Source organism: Tetrao urogallus, assembly GCF_951394365.1.
Source record: "Tetrao urogallus genome assembly, chromosome: 2".
NCBI classification, from domain to species: domain Eukaryota; kingdom Metazoa; phylum Chordata; class Aves; order Galliformes; family Phasianidae; genus Tetrao; species Tetrao urogallus.
This window is the reverse complement of record NC_136814.1, coordinates 8,587,229-8,609,747: the sequence shown is the minus strand read 5'-3', so window position 1 is coordinate 8,609,747 and position 22,519 is coordinate 8,587,229. Positions and strand designations below refer to the sequence as shown.

At 42.7% G+C, this 22,519-nt stretch overlaps 1 protein-coding gene across 2 annotated transcripts; it reads left to right on the top strand.

Moving 5' to 3' along the window:
* Positions 1-3,072: 3,072 nt before the first annotated feature.
* FOXN2 (forkhead box N2) lies at positions 3,073-17,358 on the top strand (the record flags this gene model as incomplete). 2 transcript variants are annotated; one of them, XM_079532527.1, is made up of 5 exons in its annotated part: positions 3,073-3,609; positions 6,991-7,115; positions 10,939-11,000; positions 16,327-16,395; positions 16,841-17,358. In XM_079532527.1, the coding sequence occupies 5 exons, from the start codon at positions 3,073-3,075 to the stop codon at positions 17,356-17,358; spliced, it is 1,311 nt and encodes a 436-aa protein (XP_079388653.1). The 2 variants fall into 2 exon arrangements, with proteins under 2 accessions (XP_079388653.1, XP_079388652.1); XM_079532526.1 differs by having other exon boundaries at positions 10,936-11,000.
* Between the last annotated feature and the right edge of the window lie 5,161 nt (positions 17,359-22,519).

The window sequence follows — 22,519 nt, the reverse complement described above, 5'->3', positions numbered from 1 at the left end:
GCAAAAGCCACCACCATTTTTTTTTAAATAGAAATGTTGATATATATTTATATATTTTTTTTTTCTTCTCTCTCATGATAAATAAGAAATTTATGCCTTGTCTCTCCAGAATAGCAGCAATCTCAAGCCAGGTGATGCTGTGCTTCCAGGTGGACGCAGAATCCAGGTCTGAAATGCAGCATTAACACCATGAATGACACACTGGGAGTGCAGAGCCATGCAGAGGAATGTCCTCTGTGTTTAGAAGAGACAGGTTTTCCTTGAACTTGGCATTGGGCTTGCCAAGGATTTTCCAGCTGAATACATTGCTCAGAAAAGAAATGGGCAACCTCCCTGCTTGTTCTGTGTGCGAACTGCAGTGGTGGGTAGAGACTGCAGGTGCCACTGCTCAGCCTCCAGGTTTGCTACAAGCACTCAGTCTGTACGTGCATGGCTAAAATTTTGTCTCTGATACATAATATGGTCTCACATCAGCTAGCAACTCATTGGTTTCTGATGAACTGGTGATTATTGAGTGGTGTGGAGTGGTTTATTCAGCAACAGCACTGTGTGCAGTGTCTCGTGACACTGAATATCTTCCTGGTATGTTGGAGCTTCTGTCCTGCATGAATACATCTACAGCCTTCTCCATTGCAGTACTTTGTTTTTGAGGTGCTCATTGAAGATAAATGCTTGAGTTGGCTGGGGTTTGCGTGTGTGATGCCATTAGTATTTCTGCATTCTGTTGCAAGTGCTGATGTTGATGGCAGCACGTTATATTACCGTGAAGCAGACTCAGTGTGCACTGCTTCATGTTTTCAGAGATGCAGTCGAAGTGTTATTCCTGCATTTGGAAGGCTGGAGGTTCTAGCACTGCTGGCAGGGCTGGGGCTGTCACCATGGGAATAGGAGCGAGTTTCTGAGTATTTGGTTCGCCAACTGGAGAGGCTGGGAAGTGGCCTCTCCTGTTTTGTATTGGTACTGCTAATTCAGCTTGGTTGGGAGCATGGTGGAGAGCAAGTCCTACTGGCTGCCTCTGCCCTTGTTTGCATCAACCTTCCCAGCTGACAGCAGAGAAAAACGTGAGGAAAAACACTGAGGTCCAATTGTATACAGTTCTGTCACAGCATCTGCTCTGCGGGGCTTCTTCCATGCTTTTTGCTGGACTGCTGTCCTGTGGTACTCCCCCAGGATCAATCCTGTCCCCAAAGCTCTTCCTGCTCCCAGCAGCAGTCATACAATGCTTACATTTAAGGCCACCTTTGAAGACTGCAGTAGTTAGGGAACTGATTTTCCTCTCCACCGATATTGATCAGACCATAATAGTCTAATAATGGCCTTTATAACCTTCTAAAAAGTATGTAACTTCTGCTGATGTGTTTGTGTAGAAGATGTACGAGGTGGTAAACAAGAACTATGGAGGATATATTACTTTCTGTAATGCAACTACTAAGAAAAACACGGCATATCATCACTTCTATATTTATATGTTATTATATGTATTAACATTAAATAATATATGCTAATGTACTATAAATATATTGTTTGCAAAGAATTGTATGTCGAATATTAATTATCAACAATATAAATGGCTCTGTTTTAAAGCCAACATTCATCAGCTGCCAATGTAAATCTGCTCTGATAGTTTGGAGAAGTAATTTGTAGGCAGAGCAGAATTACTTTTGACCAGCTATGTGAGCAGTTTGCTTTCCTTTAATTTAGTTAGTGGCTGAGCCAGTAGTTAATCATGCCTGTCCTTGCACATAGATTGAAAATCTGGGGACGATTTCCAGTACTGGTGCAGGTAAGTACTGCTTTTGTTTGCTGGAGAAGGTGGAGAAATTGGTCCACTGTGTGCTGGGCAGATTGCGTGTGAGTCTGGGTGTTCAGCTGCTCCAGGTTGCATGATCCTTTGAGAAGAGGGGACTGGGATTTACAAGGGGAGCTTTGCAAGAGTTCACAGGAAAAAGTACAAGTAGATGAAGAGAAGAAATTGCTTGGTGCATTGTCTGGGGAAGGAGTGAATTCTGCGTTACCTGATAATTTCTGTCTAAAATCTTAGTAGCAATAGACTTCATTTAATTGGTTTGCCCTTATACAAAGGTGGAGCAGGTCCTTGTCCCTGCTGTCTCTGCAGAGACACGAGTGTACTAAGCCATGTGTTTATAGCAAATACTACAAAAACTGCTCCAAAAAAAGCCATCCAGTAACTTGAATCACACTGTCTGATGAGATAACCATCCTCATCTGCTGTCTGGTTTACAATTGAGCCATTGCAGTAGGTGCTAGAGCATGAAACCAGAATGATAGCTCGTGTACAGGGACAGTGAAGTCAATCAGATTTTTATGGATTTTACTTCTTACAGTTCATGTGATCATCAGCTTTGCTGGTGGACTTGCATCTGGAGTGGATAGCCTTGCATTTATAGCAAGCTACATCTGTAAAGTGGTTTTGTTGGGCTGTGCTTCTGACACAGCTATGTTGGCCAAAGTTTAGGTGCAGCGAGGCTCTAATGTGACTACATCAGCAGAAAAGGCAGCTGTTAAGCTCACAGTTTGCTGGCTGGCCTGCTTCAACCTCCCCAGTGGGAGGGAGTGCTTGTGACTTGCAGGGGGTTGTAAAGGCTACATTTGCACCATGACCATGAATTCTTTACGCTGTTGAAGTTTTGTGACTTATTTTTCCCTCTTTAGGAACCAAAAGCAAACACTTCCAAATAGGATTAATTTATGATATGATGAGTATCATTAAAGACTTAATGTGAGAAGAGTGTGTTTTAGGTCCTACCTGATGAAGTCTTTTTCAGATGTTGATGTCATCTCTATTATTTCTGTGTCTCAATTGACTTTTCAAGAGAAGTAGAGCAATTTCCACTTGTTTACTGTGTGCTGTAGCCATAGGGAAGTTAAAAGGCCATTATGAGGTTACTGGAGGAGCTGTGCTAGGCCTGGCCCTCCTCGGTGACAACAGTACATGGATGGTACAGTGTCATGGTCCCCTGGAGCTTCTTTGGCTTGGCATGCTGCCACTCAATATGATCTTGAAATTTTGCATTGATTTCTGTCTCCTTTGTTGCAGACCAATCAAACTAAATGGGTCCAGTCACTGGAATGACTCCGGATAAGAAAGCTAAAACTCCAGGAGCAGAAAAAGCTGCAGGGCTAAGACAGTCACACAGGATGGGAAGCCTGCCTGATGCAGGAGATGCTGGGAGGCCTAAGGCCACTGTAGTGGACAGTGATTCAGCAGACGATGAGCTCACAAACTTGAACTGGCTGCATGAAAGTACTAATCTTCTAACAAACTTCAGCCTTGGAAGTGAGGGTCTTCCAATTGTTAGCCCTTTATATGACATTGAGGGTGACAGCGTGCCATCCTTCTCACCCTCCTGCTACCAGAATCCAGAAAAAAAATCTTCTACTTCCAAGCCTCCTTATTCTTTCAGCCTCCTCATCTATATGGCTATTGAGCATTCTCCCAACAAGAGCCTCCCAGTCAAAGAAATCTACAGCTGGATCCTGGAACGCTTCCCCTATTTCGCCACAGCACCAACAGGATGGAAGAACTCTGTGCGACACAACCTCTCCTTGAATAAATGTTTCCGGAAGGTGGAGCGAAGCCATGGCAAGGTGAGGTCATGGGGAGGGAGTTAAATAAGCTTTGTAATTCACGAGGGAATTAAGAAGACCCTGTTGTTCTCAAGGGCTTCTTTCCCTCACCACGTGTGAAGCAGTTGTGTGTTGAAATCCTTTAACACGTTATTCACAACTGTTGATATTTTGGAAATGCCACTTCTGACAAGTGTTTAAGTGCCTTAATTGATCCTGTGTTTGTGTTTAATACTCAGCTGGTTAGAGCCACCTGCAATACATTCCTTATGAACCATATTGTAAAGGGCTTTATTTCCACTTAGGATTTTGCTAGGCTGTAGTACTCAGCCAAAGATATTAGACATCTATTTTAGGATGTCTTGTGGAGTGATTCTTTGTTTTCTGGTGTGTGTGCTCTGTTTTGTTTTTCTTCTAATGGAACTAATTTGTTTGAGGGCAATTATTTAAGTTTTTGCCACCAATGCTAATTTTCGGAACAGTGTCACATGTAGGATTTGGAATTGGCAAAGGGCATCCTCATGGCTAGGAAGGATATATCATTAGGGAACCCGTTACAGATGACTGTTGTTGGAGCTCTGCCCCTCTAGGTGACTTTGGCAGCCTGGCAGGTGACACTGCAGTTTGTACCTACAGTGAGTGTGTTGCTGTGTGCCATGGCAGTCGGGGTGATGTTGTTGTCGGTGTGAGGTGCCAAGCTGGGAAGCCTGAGGACACTTATTGTCCCCTTCCCACCTCCACACCTTTCTGAAGATGCACATGTACTCTGCCAGCAGGAATGAAAGTAACTGGAGACACATATGCTGTAGAACATGAGGCATCACAGTGGTAGGGAATCTTATCAGGAAAAAAATGGGTCGAATTAACTGGAAGTTGCCTTGAATATAAAACTGACCTTTCACTTGTGGTCTCTTGGCACAGCTCTAGCATTCAAAAACCTTCTTAATTCCTGCATTTAATGTATTGTAGTGTTTTAACCTCTGCAGTAACAGTATTGTTATAACTCTGCATGTCACTATGAAAAAGCATTCTCAAGACAAGCTGCGTGTAAAGATCCACTTCTTAAAGTCAAGGATACTTCTGTATAGATGGCTTACTGGCTCAAATGATTTTATTGCTGACTTCCATCCTCCCTCTCTCATTTCCCATCGTGTTTCTCAAAGAGTCTGCTCCGGCTTCCAAAACAAAGTGAAACAACACTTGCCCTCGCCCCAAAGTCAGTAAACAAAACCTGAAACCACGTGGTTGGACTTCAGCACGAGTGGTAGCAGGCTTGTTATCAGAAGTGCATGTAGTGCGTGTCTGGCATCTCAATGGAGATGGAGGTCCTTGCTGTACAGCCTGGAGCTTAGCAGATGTCAGGAAGAGCTGGGTTGTACTGTAGGGCTGGATGCTGGTTCTCAGTGTGCCTACTTTAAATGAGTGGGCACCTTTGGGAGAAGAGATGTGAAGCTCAGAAGAGTGAGGGTAGGGAAGTCTTGGAAACTGCTCTACAGCTTGCTGCTTTGTGGATCTGCATATTACAGCTCATCTGCCCCAGATCTGGAAGCCTCATGGTGCGCATGGGAGTTGCACCAAATGTCTTGGCGTAAGGGCAGCAGGAACTGCCCACTCCTTTCCTTCCTTAGCAAATCCACTGAGTTCTGAGTAGGTGAAGAGAAGTCAAAGGTTGCATTCATGCAAATGTATTCTGTTTTTTTTGTTGTTTTTCTGTTTTTTTGTTGTTGTTTTTTTTTTCCCTCTAAGCAGGGAAGGTGGTAGAGTCGATATGGAAAGTTGTACGGTTAAAGGGCAGCAAGCAAGGGATGTGGGGCTCTGAGTTGCAGCCTGTTTGGTTCACCAGGGACGTGTTTCTGTTCCTCTGTGAGCCCTCTCACAGTGCAGTGGAGCAGTGGCAGTACGTATGGCCTTGGGCTTTGTAGGAGGGGGGGATGAAAATTTCTTCCTCTGCCCTTACTGACAGTTATTTGAAAAGCTGTGTGCTTTTGCATGCTGGCAGTTACATAATTTAGTGAGGTGAAGAGTGATGAAGGGCAAGTAACTGCTTTGAGATGTCAGGCAACTGCTCTTTGCTAAACTATTACATGGCTGTGGGTTTGGGGGTTTTTAATATTTATTTTTTATTAATTGCCACCAGCGGGGGTCAAGTTGTGAGGAGGCAGGACTGCATCCTTACCAAGCATCGCAGGCCTTCTGAAAACTTCATGGAATTTCCACCTGCATTTTTGCTTCCTGTAGAAGCATGGCACTGACTTGACAACTGTTGGCTTTCTTCTTGCTATTTTTGTTAAGCAGTAGGTCCAAGTGCAGTGATGGACTAGAAGCAGTTTCACAGGCACTGGGTCATCTTTTTTGCTGAATGTCTGCTTTGAGGGTAAATAGTGGTGCACAGCTATATGTTTTCATACTAACCCAGAAGTAGAAGTGCTTGCCTAAGGTAATAGATAAAGTAGTGCAGAGCGGTGGGTTGAGATCCCAGAACTTTGTGAATGGAAGAGCCTCAAAGCTCTGAAAGGAAACAAAAGCCAGGTTTTGGCCTCTTATGGGGGACAACCAGTGAGCCACTGTGCAGGCCAGGGCAAGTGCTGAGCTCCAGGAGAGATGCAGGAATTGATGAGAGCATTAGTCTGGTGCACAGAAGGTGGATGGAGCCAGCTGAGAGGATCCCCCTGTTACTGTCCAGCCTGCTACAGCCTCCTGTCAGCCATCATGGAGCAGGGGTTATCTGCTTCATTAAGGATAAGCTTGTTGATATCTATCTTGTGCTTCTCAGGCTGTGCTCATTTTTAGCACAAAGAGATTGATGTAAGAAAGCTTTAGGTTAAAAAAAATAAATAACTGAGAGATGCTGTGAGACATCTGTATGAAGGACCGTGGCTTCAACTAAAATTACAGAGCAGTATCTCTCTATTTTTCAGGCAGAAACTCTCCCTGATTTGATTTCCTTTCACCATTAATTAATAGCAGAATGTTTCCACTCTTTCTGAGAAGTCCAGTGACTAATGTAGGACCTCAAACTTGTATGGCTTATGAGTCTTTTGAAGTCATGGAGTATCCATCTGTAAAATTGCATTCCACTTCATCACCGGGTGAAGATGGCCTGATGGCATCTGTGGGCATGCAGGAGGTGTTCCACCAAACTTTGAGGTTTGCTTTGAGACTTTTCTCTGTGCCTTGACAGGACCACTTCCATCTTTTAATAGTTTCACATATTTAGTTGGAGCACATTGTTTTCTTGCATGTGCCACTAGCCCTGCGGTACTGCAAGAGTGGAGGATAACAGAGGAGGTACACATCTCTCATCCCATAGAACTGTAGTCCTACCCAGGTGCTGAGCCAGCCCTCCCTTCTGCTGTGTGTGTTACCAGTTCTGTAGCATCTTTTTTGTGCTTCCTTTTGCAGGTGAATGGAAAAGGTTCCTTGTGGTGTGTCGATCCAGAATATAAGCCTAATCTCGTTCAAGCACTGAAAAAGCAGCCATTTCCTTCAGCACTTGCATTCTACACTCCACCAGCATCACCACCAAGGTAGGTGAATCTTCTCATACAAGTGCAACATGCAGTTATGTTCACCCACCTACCACAGGAAATACCTGAGCAGTTGTTGATGACTGACTTCTACTAGGAGAAGAATTTGAGTGGGACTTTGGTGAGCTGTGTAGACAGGCCAGGAAGACTGGCTAGACAGGACCAGAGAGGTACTGTCACAAGTGAGAAAGAGGTCACGAGCTCAGGCTTCCCAGATAGTAGATCTGGGGTCACTAATGATCTGAAGAAGTGCTTTCTCTTAAATATTCTCTCTTCTTTCTTCTACCTCTTTCTTTTTTTTCCCCTTTCTTATTGTGTCTTGCTAGGGGTCCTGGCTGGAATAACCCAGGCGAGCAATTAGTGCTGAGGCTTATGCTGCCTTTGTTGTGGGGCTTTGCAAACAGCCACTGCTTTTCTCACTGGTTTCCAAGAGGTGACATGAGGCTGGGCTGATGGGGTGCTCATGAGAGCCATTTCTTTGGAGAGCAGGCAGAGGCCCTAACTGCAGCAAAATCCTGCTTTGAGCACAGGTCACCTGGACCATCTGGGATGTATCTGGTGATGCTCCCTGGAAAGGGAGCGTGTGTTCTTTCATAAATCACTGCGTTTGGATATAAAATGTATATATCATATGCTGCTGTTAAGAACAGTCAACTTCTCTATGGTCTGAAGTGCCTGGAAAAGCTGATCTAAGAGAGGAGCATTTCTCTCTGAGGCTGTTAGAAACATTTTGTGGTGGGGATGAGAAGAACAGTCTTTCCCTTTAGCAGATTCCACCTCAGAGGACACTCAATGAGGCTTCCTCATCTGATACATTTTAAGATTAGGCAATAAATTTTGGAGAGTTTCAAGTAAACATCATAGTGTGTTCCTGGTACAGGAAGAGGAACATCAGTCAGAGTGAGCACTTAGAGGTGGCACAGAGTAGGAGGATGGAAAGTAGCTAGGAATGCACAGCTGCTGATGGGAGTTAGGTAGGCATGTGGCTGGTTTATCTAGATTGGCGAACAATTGGGGTGAGATAAGAGGTAATTATGATGTCTGTACATTGCCCTATGCCTTGCCTTACTGCAAGGAGTTTCCTTAACAACCAGGAGGAACTGGGATTGCAGACACAATCTGTGAAACCGATACTGAATATTTAGCAGAACTTTCTAAGAGTCTCACAGGACATTGACCTTGGGATCCCACACCCTGTGTGAGCTGTAGCTGTAGGAGTGGTGCAAATGAAACAGGACCTCAGGGTGTTGTCTGCCCAGCCAAAGGGGTAGGGGAAGGAGTCAGACCCAGGCCAGGGCAGGTTCTTCAGACCCTTACTTTTTTCAGTTTCTCCAAGTTCTTCAAGTCAGTCTGATGATACAAGCCTTAACGTGATTAATTTTGTTTGTATAAATACAGTGCAGTCAAGTTAGGTGTAGGGAAGTATTCTGAAGTGCTTGCAGGACCAAGATTCGGTTTGAAGCTGCTGGTTTTGGTAACTGGTTGCCTTCATTGAAGGATTAGTGACACTTGCCAACAGTTGCAATTACAAGGAAATACAGGCACGTGGCAAAACTCCCACTGACTTCAAAATATGAAGAGTTTTATAGTGCTTGTATTTATAAGAATAGTAAGATAGAAACAGCAGTTTAAGATGCTCAACTTCTCCCTAATTGTAGCTTTTTAAAAAATTACTACTAAAAATACATTTCTAAGACTTTCACTCATAGGCAGAAAAACATATGTATTTTTCTTCTCTCTTCAGTGCTTAAAAATTCTTGAATTGAGATTTAAATTGTGGCTTAATTCTGAGGAAGGGCCACAAGGCACTGCCCTGTGTGTAGAGGGAAAGAGTAAGCCCAGAGGTACTGCTGGGCAGAGCTGGACTGAACCATCCAAACTTAACTCCAGGGCGATACCTGAATTTTTCAGTGGGTGGGCTTCTGTTTGTAATTTTTTTTTTACTGTGTTCACCTGTAATTCAGCAGCATTGTGAAATACAGTTTAAAGTGTCGCTTTGATCAGAAGCTTTCCAAAGCTGTAATTTGTGTCTAGCAAACTGAATTGTATTGTAGTAGGTGATGAGCATCAGTGATGCATTTTATTTCTGTGCAGGTTGTTCAGCAGGTTGGTGCAGGTTGCCTGGCTGCATTCTGTTCCTAGCACCTGATTCTGGCAGTCTCCACAGCCCTCATCTCACACATGCCTTGTGCATATGCATAGGCTGTCTTAGTACTAAGCGTTCATTTACTGTGCGGAAGATCTAAGTGCATCTTGAAGGGTCTGGGCTTGAACGAAAGGATGATGAAGCTCAGCATCTATTTGTGCACTTTACCTGGGAGTGACCCATGTTAGGTTGAGTCCACTGCTCACCCTGTGATTATTTTTTTTTTTTCAATTCTGTTTTTGGATCTGTTCCCTTTGCACTCCATCGCCCCCACAAGAAAACATACCAGACAGCAAACTTGGCTTTTGTGTGTGTTTGCACTCAGCTATGCTGAATCTTTCTTCCTGTGCCTACTTCACTGGGAGATGCTAAATATTGTTGTCCTTTTCAGGAACTTTGGTTTCCAGTGCAAGGCAAGCTGCAGCACAGCAGGAACTCTTTATTTGTCTCAGATGATGTGTTTCAAGTCACCTTGCTTTTCAGTTTGTGCACCTTTCTCCTTGTCTTTAGCAGTCTGCGCTGCACCAACCTTTGGAGCCGTCACCATTGACAAGCTGAGATTGGGCACAGTGGTGATGGCAAATCTGGGCAGCAGCAACATTAAAGGGCATCCCCCATAGCAGCTGATGCAGGATGGGAAAGGAGTTTGCAGCCACAGCAGCACAATTCAACTTAAAGAAGGAATATTCTAGTTTTAAAAGGGTATTTTAATAATTGGTGCAGTTGGTTTGGTTTTGTTTAATGAACTGGACCAATAATTAAAAATCTATATGATTAAATACTTAGCAGCTTTGTGCTGGGGGGGAGGGGAAGTGGAGAGGAGGAGATATCTTTGCTAGGCAGCTTTATTTTTAAGAACTAGTATAAGATGTAAACATGCCTTAATGATAAAATTATTCTATTAATCTTGTGAGGTAGCTTTTATAGATTGGACTGGTCTCTTTATTGCCTAATTACTGTACAGGTAAAAGAAGTTTAAAAAATTTTATTGCTGTGATTCATGCCATTTTAAAAGTTGTGTATTGTTACTGTTCTATTTATTTGTTTGACGGTGCATTTGTAATGAAGGGAATAATTAGGGTTGGGTGTATAGCACAACTTGTATTCTGCAGTGTATTAAGTGGTACTTTGCCAGATGGAAGCTGCTAAGGTAATGCAAAATGCAGTTGTCATCCACAGAGCAGCCCAGCTTCAGATGACTTGGGAATCAGCAGATAGCTCTTGTTCTTCCCCAGCTTTTTGCACAAAGAATCTTTTATTTTTGCTAATCTTTCATCATTTGCAAAAGAAACAAACACAACTGGTTCTTACCAGTGCTGCTTCTCCCAGATTGAGTGTCTCTACATCAGGTACCATTTTGCTCACATGTAGGATCAAGCAAAGGTACATTTCGGTAAGTGAAGTCTGCATTGCCAGCAAGGCTTCTCCTCTGTGTGTGGTGTTTCCCAAATGCTGATGATGCTTCACTGTGTTATATAAACAATGTGTAATAATCAATGTGTCCAGTACTCCACTGAGGCAATAGAAATTGCTGCCTGTTTGGTTTATCAGCCAAACTGTGGTGTCTTTTGGGTGCTCTACTTTTTTCTATGATGATAATATTGTGTCTAATACACTATGTATACATTATTTGGTTAATTGAGGTTTCGTTTGACTTGTTGAATTTCTTTCCAGTAGGTCATCTTCTCCTCACTACTTATCTTCAGTACTTAAACAGAATAATGGCCGATCTCTCAAAGGTAACTATGAATTTTCTTTCCTTCTGCTGTGCTGCTTTTGCTAGTCACAAATGTATTCTAAACCTCAGGTGATTTGGATTTATTTTTTATATAGGCCTTTTCTGGAGGGTCTGCTAGGTTACAAAAGAACACAAAACTCATTTAATAGAATGCATGCTTATTATATTAGTGACATGTGTATTAAGCATAAATCCATAAGATTGGTTTCAAACTGTAAAAGAAGTCTTGTTATTTTCCAGCAAAGCATTTAGCAGACACATTAAATATGACCTACTTTAAGACTGAGTAGTTCTGTAGAAAACCAGTTTGGAATCTCTGCATCTCTACACTGGGGACTGTCTAGTCAGTTTGAGGTTTTTATTGGTTACCACAAAACTGAGACAGAAAGGCAGCAAATTTTTGTTGTATGTGGTATGTAGCCACAGTAGTGCCTAAAAGTTGGGTGTTTGGTATAGGTGGCTGGGCAGTAATTACAAGAGAATGAGGAGCGAGTCAGAAGAGTGCTACACAGATGGCACTTCTATTTGTTAAAAAAATTAAGCACAAGTTGATATTGTTGCCAGTGTAGCTGTGTAGAAATATCTAAACTTGCTGATGAACAGAATAGATGTATGATATCTGTTTAGTTAAGGCATCACCTTAAAAAATGCAAAATGTTCCCTTTAGTCCTCAGAAGAAATGAACAGAATGGGTTTAACAAACTGACTTGACACATAGTTCTTGATTCCTCAGTACCTGTGCTGCTCTGTAACCAAGTTTATGCCTCTGTGTTTGCAACTGCACAAGTCATGCAGGAGGTATAGGAAGAAACCACAACAGTGGCATCCACAACTGCAAGAGTTTACGTTGTCTAGTTATTATTTTAACCACTGTCACCAAAGCTTGGGACAGGAAGGCTGGATTGGACTGAGTTGTGCTGGGGATATGACTGTGGAGGAGCAATCTGTCTGGATGGCTGGGCTCAGCAGAGTCATGCCGGATGGAACTCAACCCGTTTGGTGGCTAGTCACTACCAGCATTCCCCAGGGCTCTGGCTTGGAGCTAGTTTTGTTTAATATTTTTATCAGCAGTCTGGTTGAGGGGATTGAGTGTAGGCTCAAAGAAGAGCACCCTGGCAAGCAGCCCGGCAGAAAGGGACCTGGGGATGCTGGTTAATGGTGGCTGAACATGAGCCGGCAGTGTGTCCGGGTGGGCAAGAAGGTCAGTGGTTCCTGACCTGCATCAGGAATACTATGGCCAGCAAGACAAGGGAAGTGACCTTCGCTCTGAACTTAACTGGTGAGGCCTCACCTTAGAGTACTGTGTTCGGTTTGGACCTCTCACTATAAGACTCTGAGTTGCACATTCAGAAAAAAGCAACCAAGCAGGTGAGGGAACTGGAAAACAAAACGTGTGAGGAGTGGCTGAGGGAATTGGAGCAGTTTAGTCTGGAGAAGAGAAGGTTGAGGGGAGAGCTCATTGCCCTCTACACCTGCCTGAAAGGAGGTTGTGGCAAGATGGGGGTCAGTCTCTTCTCTCAAGTGACAAGTGATAGGATTGAGGCAATGGCCTCAAGTTGTGCCAGGGGAGGTTTAGGTTGAACAATAGAAATAATTTCTTTACCTAAAGGATAGTTTTTACCTAAAGGATAGTCAAGCACTGGAACAGGCTGCCCAAGTCAAGTGCTGGAGTCCCTGTCTGTGGAGGTGTTTAACAGATGTAAGGACGTGGCATGAAGGCACATAGTTTAGTGATGGGACTCAGTAGGTTAGGCTGATGGTTGGGCTTGGTGATTTTGAAGATTTTGTCCAAGCTAAATGCATCCTATGATGATTCTATGATCTCTTCTGGCCATAGCTAGAACTCCATAGTACAATCCATTTCCCCATCTACCACATTAAGTGCAGGTGACTGCAGATGTCTGAAGGATGTTCCATGACATGCCCACCCCTCTTGGTTGCCTGTGCAGTAGGCAGCACTAGGACTTGAGGTGATGTAGCATTGTTCAGTACAGTCTTTCTTGGCAGCTGCAGAATTGCACCCCTTGTCACAGCCACACCAGCAGCAGCATGCAAGCTAAGTAGGGGATGTCCATGTAGCCACTTTTGCAGCACAGACAGAACCAAAGGGAGGCTGCTCCTAAGAAGGAATGAGTTGTCTTTTAGTGTGGACACCTGCAGGTGAAGGTGCCTTGCTGAAGCTTTGGGAGGAGCAGCTTCCTGCTGAAATATGGTTTGAAGCAGGACTCAGGGCTGTGTGTAATTTACATCTGTAACTAGCTGGTGTGCTCACCTCTGCATCCCTTGGGTTGTTTTACTGTTTATTTTCAGGGAATTCTTGCTGAATGCAGTGTTGCTGTCTTCCTGATATCCTCTTCCTCAGCCCACTGGTATCTACCTACTCTTATAGATTTTAAAGGCTTTGAGGAGTTGGCCATGCTTTCACTTTCCATGAGGAAGAACAGCACACCAGAATAAGATTTAAAAAAAAAAAAAAAAAAAAAAAAAAAAAAAAAAAAAAGGTGAATTTAAGATGGAAATCTGTTTTTCACTGATAGACATATGCAAATAGAAGTAGCAACAGCTGCTGGGCAGGAGATGATTACTTCATTTTCCCATATGTGCTTGTACAGTTCTTCTTGTTTTACAACATTGTATTGCTCCTTCACACCAGAAAGGAGCTAGGCAGCATACTGGGATGTCACCACATTTCTTTAGAAGCAGGCCTTGTACCTCACTAATAAAGATAAATCCACTGACGGTTTGTCCTCGTCAAAAATAAAGTGCTGGGAGGTGAATCGGGCTCAAATGTTAAACAGCTGATTCCAAGAAAAAGTGTGCATTGGTTAATTTGTTGTTGTGTTGTTGTTAGAGCTCTTTCAGAAGGATAATAAAATGCCATCAACAAAGCAGGGCTGCAGCAACAGGACGCCCAGCTCTGCTGAGGTGAGAGGCTGCTTTTAGTCTTCAGCCACAAACCAGAAGCAGTGCTTGGGCAGCAGAGCCAAGGCTTTAAAGGCAGAGCCTGTCCCACAGGTGATAGTGACCACATTGATGTAGAGGTTCTGGCTGTGCTGTGGTGGTAAGGAAGCACCCTGTTCTGCTGCAGAGCTGGTGGATGTCCCCTGCTTGCTTTCATGCAGTACTGAAGGAGGAATATGTTTGCTTGAGCAGACCTAGGATGCTCAGGGCTCTACACAGCGTACAAGAGGTCTCTCTCAGTGATTTTGCTGGTGAGTCCGAAGACAGATTTGAGAAATAATTGCTCAAGCAGAGCAATTGCTAGGGAAGCCAGGACATTATAATGGTGATGAAGAACACTGGTAATTCTTCAAGATGAATGAAGTTGCTGCACAACTCCCTCCTTTTTCTTTGGGGATGCTAGCATGCAGAATGTACAGTGCGGTCAGCGTGACCAGGGAGATGATTGACCCTCTGTATTCAGCTCTGGTGAGACCACACCACAAGCATTGTGTTTGGTTTTGGGCCCCTCACTACAAGGAAGGCACTGAGGCCCTGGAGTGTCCTCAAAAAAGGGCAACAAAACCATGAAGGGCCTGGAGCACAAGTCTGATGGGGGCGCAGCTGAGGGAACTGGGAGTGTTCAGTCTGGGGAGCAGGATGCTCAGGGGAAACCTTACCACTCTCTACAACTGTCTGAAAGAAGATTGTGGCAAGGCTGGGATCAGCCTCTACTCCCAGGAAACTAGTGAGAGATGATGGCCTTGATTGTGCCAGGGAAGTTTTGGGTTGGATATTAGGAAACACTTTTTCTCCAAAAGAGCAGTGATGCAGTGGCACAGGCTGCTCAGAGAGGTGGTGAAGTCAAAGTCCCTGGAGGTGTTCAAGAACTGTGGGGATGTGGCAGTGAGGGATAGGGATTGGTGAGCATGGTGGGAGCGGGTTGGGGTTGGATGTGATGATCTTAGAGATCTTTTCCAGCCTTAATAATTCTGTGATTCAGAAACACCACTTGCAGATTGTAGTGTTTCATTAGTGCTTCCCATTACTTGTCAGTGTGTCAGGGTGGTGTTTCTGTACCAACACTGTTTGTTGGAAGGAGTCTGATGGCAGGTAAGGAGTCAGACTATCTCATTTTCTGATTATGGAAAGTGAAAGAAAGTAACTGTTGAAGATTTTACTTCTTTTTGTCAGTTGCACCATAAATGGCGAATTATGACTTGTCAGTTCAGTTGCTCCTTTACTGCTAAATCAGAGATAAAAACATCTTGCAAGTGCAGTGGAACAAGACCTTTAAGTATATTGATTTAAAAATGATAGAAAATAATGGGGAAGGTGTATGTCTTACAACCTGTGTTGGAAGCAGCAGCTCATTCACTTTCCGTGTTAATAAAAGCCAACATGGTGTTCTTCAAATTTCCCACTGAGTGGAGTGAGGCTATCAAAAGCTGTGTAGGGTAAGGAAATCAAATTGGCAATTCTGCAGTCTCCCTCCCAAAATTCAGTCCCACTGAAGTTGGGTAACACAGCTAATGCATGTAGTGGAGTGGGGGATGGACTGCAAATGGGATTGCTGATGTTTCACTTCAGCAGCAGCTGAGCAGGATGCAGAGACCACTTAATGCTGGCACTTTCTTCCAGCCCCACTTCTCTGCTTGTAATCCATTCAGTGCAGCAAAGGACAGCATTTTACAAGTAGTTTGTCACCATAACTAAATCACTGCTGTTCATCTGAATCTTTTTCAATTGCCTATTTCTTATGCATATCTCTATATCTTCTAGATGGAGCAGTTCTGTTCTTTTTCCCTTTTTGTCTTCTCTATTTGCTCCATTTTACATGTTGGTAGTGTGAAAAATCCTGTGAAGAGGGCACTTTGTGCTGAGGGAATAGGAAGCAGAAAATGTGTGCTGAATTAGTGCTGTGTTTAACAGCATTCTTCAGTCTTGTGCGTTCATTCAGAGGATAAGGGTATGAAGCTGACTAGGTGCCTTGTTTTGCCATATGCGTTATCTTTCTTTATCAACATGTGGCTTTTGTTTGTAATATCATCATCTTGAGCATCTGATTAATGTTGCTGTTTCTTGGCTTCAGATGTGGTTATGTGAATTCAGTTAAGTAAGAATTCAGCAAGAGTTTGGCATTAGTAGAGTTATCATACTTGAGATACATGGCCATTCTGTAGCCACATTGCTCATACAGTGCCACTCTGGATCACTGTGCCTTAATTTTTTACCATATTAGAATCATGCTGGGTCTGAATCCTGACACTTGTTTTGCTGTTCTTCATGGTGGACCAATGTCTGCAGATATATTTTATTTTTTGTGTGTTCTAAAGACCTTGTCAGTCCTTCCCAAGTTGTAACATTTTGCTGCTTTTCCTTTGCAGAATCTGATATTGATGCTGCTACTGCGATGATGCTGTTGAATACTTCAATTGAACAAGGGATGCTAGACTGTAAGCATAAGCCATTTTACTGGTTTTTCCTTTACCCTGTGGCTAAATGTTTTCTTTAAAGTGGTGGATCTCACCAGTGGTAAGGAGAGTCAAGAAGCAAAACTGTTTTGATCATTCTTTCTGCTAGCATCAGTTTTATAGAACCACCTTCTCTTTTTTCCTTTTTTTTTCTTGTGTGTAAAGCTCTTCCCTTGCCCTTTCTGTACTAGATGCTAAGAAGATGCTCTTAACTACTTCTCTGTTTCTCCATCTTTTATCTGTGATTAGCTGAAGACCATTGTCTTCCATGGATGGCAGGAAATGTGCACAAGAAATTCTAGCTCTCTGTTAGCGCTAGCTTCCAGCTTATTCTTTGCAATCAGCAGCCAAAGCATGGGTTTTTTCAAAAATGATTGAGTTTATGCTTACTGAGTATATGCTTACTGATGGAATTAATTTTTAATAGGTGAGAAACCTCAGTCTCTGAAGACACCTAAGAAGAGGAGTTACGGCAGTGCGTTTAATCCTTCCAGTTCCATAAATCTGCAAGAAAATGATTCTGCAGCCACCAATATTGATCCGAAGGAGGATCATAATTACAGTGCTAGCAGTTTGGGCTCGCAGCGTTGTGCATCTAGGTCCAGTGTGTCTTCCTTGTCCTCTGTTGATGAGGTGTATGAATTTATCTCCAAGAACAGCCATGCTGGAAGTGATGGCAGTGAAGGATTTCACAGTGAAGTGGATACAGACGTTGACTATGAAGACGATCCTCTTGGAGACAGTGGCTATGCATCACAACCTTGTGTAGATACCTCTGAGAAAAGTCAGCCTAGCAACAAAGCGCTCAAGGAGTTGTGTCAAGAAATTGATGAGGAGCTGAAAGAAGCAGCGGGGTCCCTGCTCCACCTTGCTGGCATCCAAACGTGCTTGGGTTCCTTAATAAGTACTGCAAAGACCCACAGTCACAAGCAAAGGAAAAAATAGTATGTTTGTCAATGTTGAATATATACATATATTTTTTTTAATTGTGGCAATACTCTTCTACTTTTACCCTTCACAAGGGAGATCAAAGCCATAAGAGGACTCATTGCTTTTTTATTTTTGGCACTAACTGTAATTTAGCCATTTATTTTTAAATCACTGCCTAAAAAGAAAAAAAAAAAAAAATCAGATTAGAAGAGATGCATGACTTGTGAAAACCTGAAAGCATACTTCTTAATGATCACTTTTTTCCTTCTTTTTTTCCTTTTTTTTTTTTTTTAATAGTTTTTTTGGTTTTTTTTCCAGAGTTATTTGCTCAGATGCATGTTATGGTTCATGTTGACATCTCTGCTGGCGTCATCTGCAGAGGTGAATTTTGCCCTGTCTAAGGGCTCTGACTTCCATGTAAAGATTTAGAAAGGAGAAGAAAAAAGAAAAGGAAAGAAAGAAGGAAAAAAAGAAATGTTCTGGCCTGAATTACCTCCTCCCATGTGCTCCTCTCTGCTCTTCTAACTGCTCTTCAGTGGAAATGCTGCAGAGGTAGCTCCCAGTGGCTGCAGTTTTCAGCCCATCCAGTACGGCGTCTGAAAATTGCACCACTGCAGGAGGTGCTCTCAGCAAGCTGTAGGTAGGGGTAGAGGGAAGGAGTACAGCCCTCCCAGGCAGAGTGGACAAGGGGCAGCTGAGGTGGGTGCCACCCTCTGCTTTATTTTTCTTTCCTGCTTGTACCCTCACTGCCAGCCTGCTGTCTGCAGGTCAGGTTCCTGAACCTGTTGGTTGTTTTGTTGTTGTTTTTTCCATCTTAAGACATAATGTCCTGGGGGGCAGAGGCTAAGGATCATTTTGTTACAGATGTGCACACATCTTGGGTGTAGCCTACAGTGAAAGCTGCTTTCCAAGCTTGATGTCCTCTTATCACTGCCACTGTTGAACATGTAGTAGAATTGTACAACTGTGGAATATCTTGAGGTGGAAGGGAAAAATAGGGATCACTGAGTCCAACTCCAGGCTCCACGTACCAACACCCGATAATCAGACCACGTGTCTGAGAGCATGAGCAGAAGTTCTGCTGCTGTCCCACTGCCACATCTGCTGCCTTGCTCCCCAGTGGAAGAGATGGACTCAGAATAAAGAACAGCAGCTCGTGCTGTTAAATTGGAAGTAAGGTAGAGGTTTTAGGTGGTTCGGTCATGAATGACCGCTGACAAGAGAAATTTCACCCCCAACCTGAAACAAAGCCAAATAGCTTCCTTTTGAATTACTGAACACAGAAAAGCAATTTGTGTTTTTTGGCTGTCCGTACTCTGTTTCCCAGATCAGCGTGCCTTCTGTTCTGTGAATCCTTTAGACCTGCCACATACAGTGCATCTAACAAGCAAGGCGAGCCTTTGCCCCTTGGATGTCTGTAGTAGCTCTCTGTTTTGGGAAGGAATTCCTTCACAATTCATTTTTGCAATAAAAGAATCTGTAGAGTTCCCACACGTTTATTGGCCAAAAAAAAAAAAAAAAAATTAGTGTTATGGTGAATTTCTTCCTCTTTAGTTTATATAAGTGATGGTTTCTGATCTTTTATTGATTTGTTGTTTTATTTTTTAAAGAAGAAAGGTTTTCTGCCCAAAAATGGGTACTCAGTGCTGTTAGAGTGGGTTTTAACTGTGCTGTAACAATAAGGATGCCTTAAGTATGTTTCAGAATCTTAGACAATATAGGCGTTCATCTTTCGTGTTTCTGAAGGGCAGTGCGATGTGCCATAAAGTTTTCAGCTAACACGTCGTTGTTTCCAGCAGTTCTTGGGCAAAGCTGAGTAAGAATTAGAAGTAGGAAACCAGCATCCACTGTTTTGGTGGTTGAAAACGGTGCTGGGTTCAGCCAAAAGGTAACCATCCTTAGTGGAATGCTTTTCTGGCTCTTTGGAGGCCTTTTAGAGATCAGTGTTTTTTCTTATTTGTCAATCTTTTCATGAGTACTGCCATAAATGTCTACTTTAAATATGAATACAGCCATGCTGCTGAGGGTCTGTTGCTCTAAGGGCCTGGTTCAGTGCCTCTTGAAGACAATAGTGGTGCTCCCACTGATTTCATGGCTGTAGGATCAAGCCTGAAATATCTGAGGTTCTTTTGTAGCATGTTTTGGAATTCAAAGCCAATTTTCTTTTTAAAGCACAAACACTAGAAAATGTCTTTTCCTTTTTTTTTTTTTTTTTTTTTTTTCCCCAATCACTTCTGTTTTAAGAATGAATTGTTTTATTTCTTGAAAGGGAAGAACTCTGCTGCTTTCCTACTTTGTGTTAACACCCATTAGTCTACACCTGTAACAGGACAATGTTTGTACAGATGTGTATGTCTTCTGGATATCACAAGTGGTGCATTAGCCAATTAGATCTGATATTGGATGGTACTGATGAATAGCGGGGAGAAATTCGCTATTTGAAAGAAAGTTACAGATAAATGCAGTGGTTCTTAGGATTTTTGGAAGTGCAGATGTGAATGCTCAGCGGAATTACTTTTTGCTCATAGTTTGCTTTGGCGTTTTGACTGAATACTGCGAAGGGCAGAGTCTGCATCAATGCAGAAAATGAGGATTCACCTACAGAGAGATGCTGTTAGCAGTCAGGAGTTTTGCTCGGTGCCGTGACGTCAGTGGGGTGCTGTTGAAGAAGGGTGCCATACGGCTCATGCTGGAGTTGGTTGCAACTCTTCTCTGGCTTCCAAGGAAAGCCGGATCAATGTCCGGTCACTTGGGAAAACGTGCCAATATCAGCTCCATGGCTGGGTTTGATTCTGAGCTGCTTCTGGCCTTGGATAAAACCTGAGGAGGTTAATACTTAACTAGGAGCATGGCTGTGCCATGGCTCACCCTGAAGCAGGTGATCGTGTGGGACTGGGAAGCTACCAGTGCATTTAATGACCATATGCAACAAGCAATAAACCTGTGCTGGTGAGCAGCTAACAGAGAAAGCTGCATCCATCCTCACAGCTTTCAGCAGGAGAGAACTGAAGGTCAGAATAGTTGCGGTTCCTTTCGCTTCCATAGCTAGAATGGGGTTTGGGTTTGTTTGCCACCTGAGTTAAAGACCCTGGTGTATATAGTATAAATGGAGTATAATTAAAAGTTATTTTGACTGTTGGTGGGTTGGTTTTCTTTAGTGACATATGTAAAATGTTCATGCCAATGGTTGACTCAAATATACTTTAACAGCAGTTAAAAGGCAACAGAAGTATTAATGAACCACCTTCATTCCTTTAAACACAGTGGAGAAGTGCACAGGACTGGTGTGGAAGGGAGGCTGCTCTGCTTTTGGGTAAATTGTGATGTGGATGCTGTACAAACCTGTGCTGGTCTTTCAGACCCAGATTCTAAATTATTGCTTTTGTGAAACTTGCCTCAAATGTTTTAAAATCCAATTTTAAAATGGAGGTCGCCTAGTTTGCAGCTTCTCATTAGGCTGAAAAGGAAAAGCTTTGGTTAAAGCAAACTACGCTCACACGTGTTAATAACGGTGTAGTCAAAATATTTATTGGAAAGAAGACATAGAATATTTTAAATGTTGCACCTGCCATTCTATCTTAAAGCACATTCTTCACAACTAACTGCCAGTGCCATTACCAAGTCTGTTTTATAAGTGTACATTTCTTCAAACTAAAAAGTGCATAATTAAAAGTATTATGTTGCTGCCATATAGTGATATAAAACATTTTATAATTGCCAATTCATTGTAACTATTATTTATTTAAAAGTGAATTGTAAGAATGCTTTCTGATCAAATGAACCAGAGTTGTTTTTAAAATGTTCCCTCTTGCTTGTTTCTGATGTAGCATAAGCAGCGTCCTTGGGTTTGGTTAGGATAATTTTGCCTGTAGGTGACCAATTCTAACCCTCTTTCCTCCACTTTAGTCCTTTACCCGTTTTAAAGAATATTTACAGAAGTTTAGTTTTTTGTATGCTAATCTCTGTTAATTAAAATGTTTATAAAGTTTATTTTTACCAAAGAGATGCAATTCATTATGACAAAATATTGCAGAATAAACTTTGTTTTATAACATTTGTGACTTTTCTGCCCACATTTTTCATTCAGATGATCAAAGGGGCTTTTATAAAATAAATGGCATTGCAAACAAAGTGCTGCGTTCTCTCTTTATCTACAGGTGGTGGTATCAGTCCCAAAGGGTGCTTGGAGAGTCCCCTGCTTTCCTTTAAATCTGCTCCACAAGAGTGGGTTGGATTGGAAGAAAAACCAAAAGCAAATGTAATTGGCTGTAGGTCTCTGCTTGGTAAAGAATGTTGTGTGCACGTGGAAGTAATCTGTACGGTAACACATAGGAGGATCTGTTTTCAGGCAAGTTCATCCATAACTGGCTGTAACATTTGAAGTATATTCTATTAATGCTGGAACTTAATGAAACTCAAGGAATGTTCTGACATTTTGGAAACTGCTGGAATGCTACTGCACATCTTCTGTCCTTGTGTGAGACATCTCACCTTGCTATTTTGCTTTTTGGTTAAAAAAAAAAAAAAACAACTTGGTTTTCTGATGATTATCTATGATTATTTTGTTCTTTATCCGTGTTGCTGCAGTTAAGCTGCTTGTATAGCACTTAGAGATCAGCAATGCAGTATAGGATGGATAATTGTAAGAGCATATCCCTGGATAAAGCTTCATAGTTCTCACTTGATGCTCTTTCAGTATTTCCTTTTAGCTGTGGTCGACAGGGTCTGTTGCATCTTTATCCATAAGGCCTTATGGAAGGCATACCAGTAGCAGCACCCTCCTCCAGCAGCAGGAGCAAAATGCTCCCATCCCTTCTCCACCTGTCTCAGCTTGCACCCTGCCAATGGGACAGATCTGCTGCTTGGATGAGCACATGTGCATGAACTCCTCCCAGTGCCTGGGGAGCAGAGCAGTCAGGAGGTGGGAGCAGAACTGTGTAAGTATTCACTTCATTGTAGTTCATAGAGAAATTACTTTTCTTGGACAAAATCACAGCTAAGAATCACATATTAATGACATCCAGTTTTCATTCACAGTCCTGTTGCTAAATGTCAGAAAGCATTTTCCTCTGTGACAACTTTGCTGGGAATTATCTTCTGTGTGGAGCTGCAGCTCCTGGAACAAAGCATTCACCAAAGCAATTACCCAGGTATGCCACTTGGATTTTAAGGACAC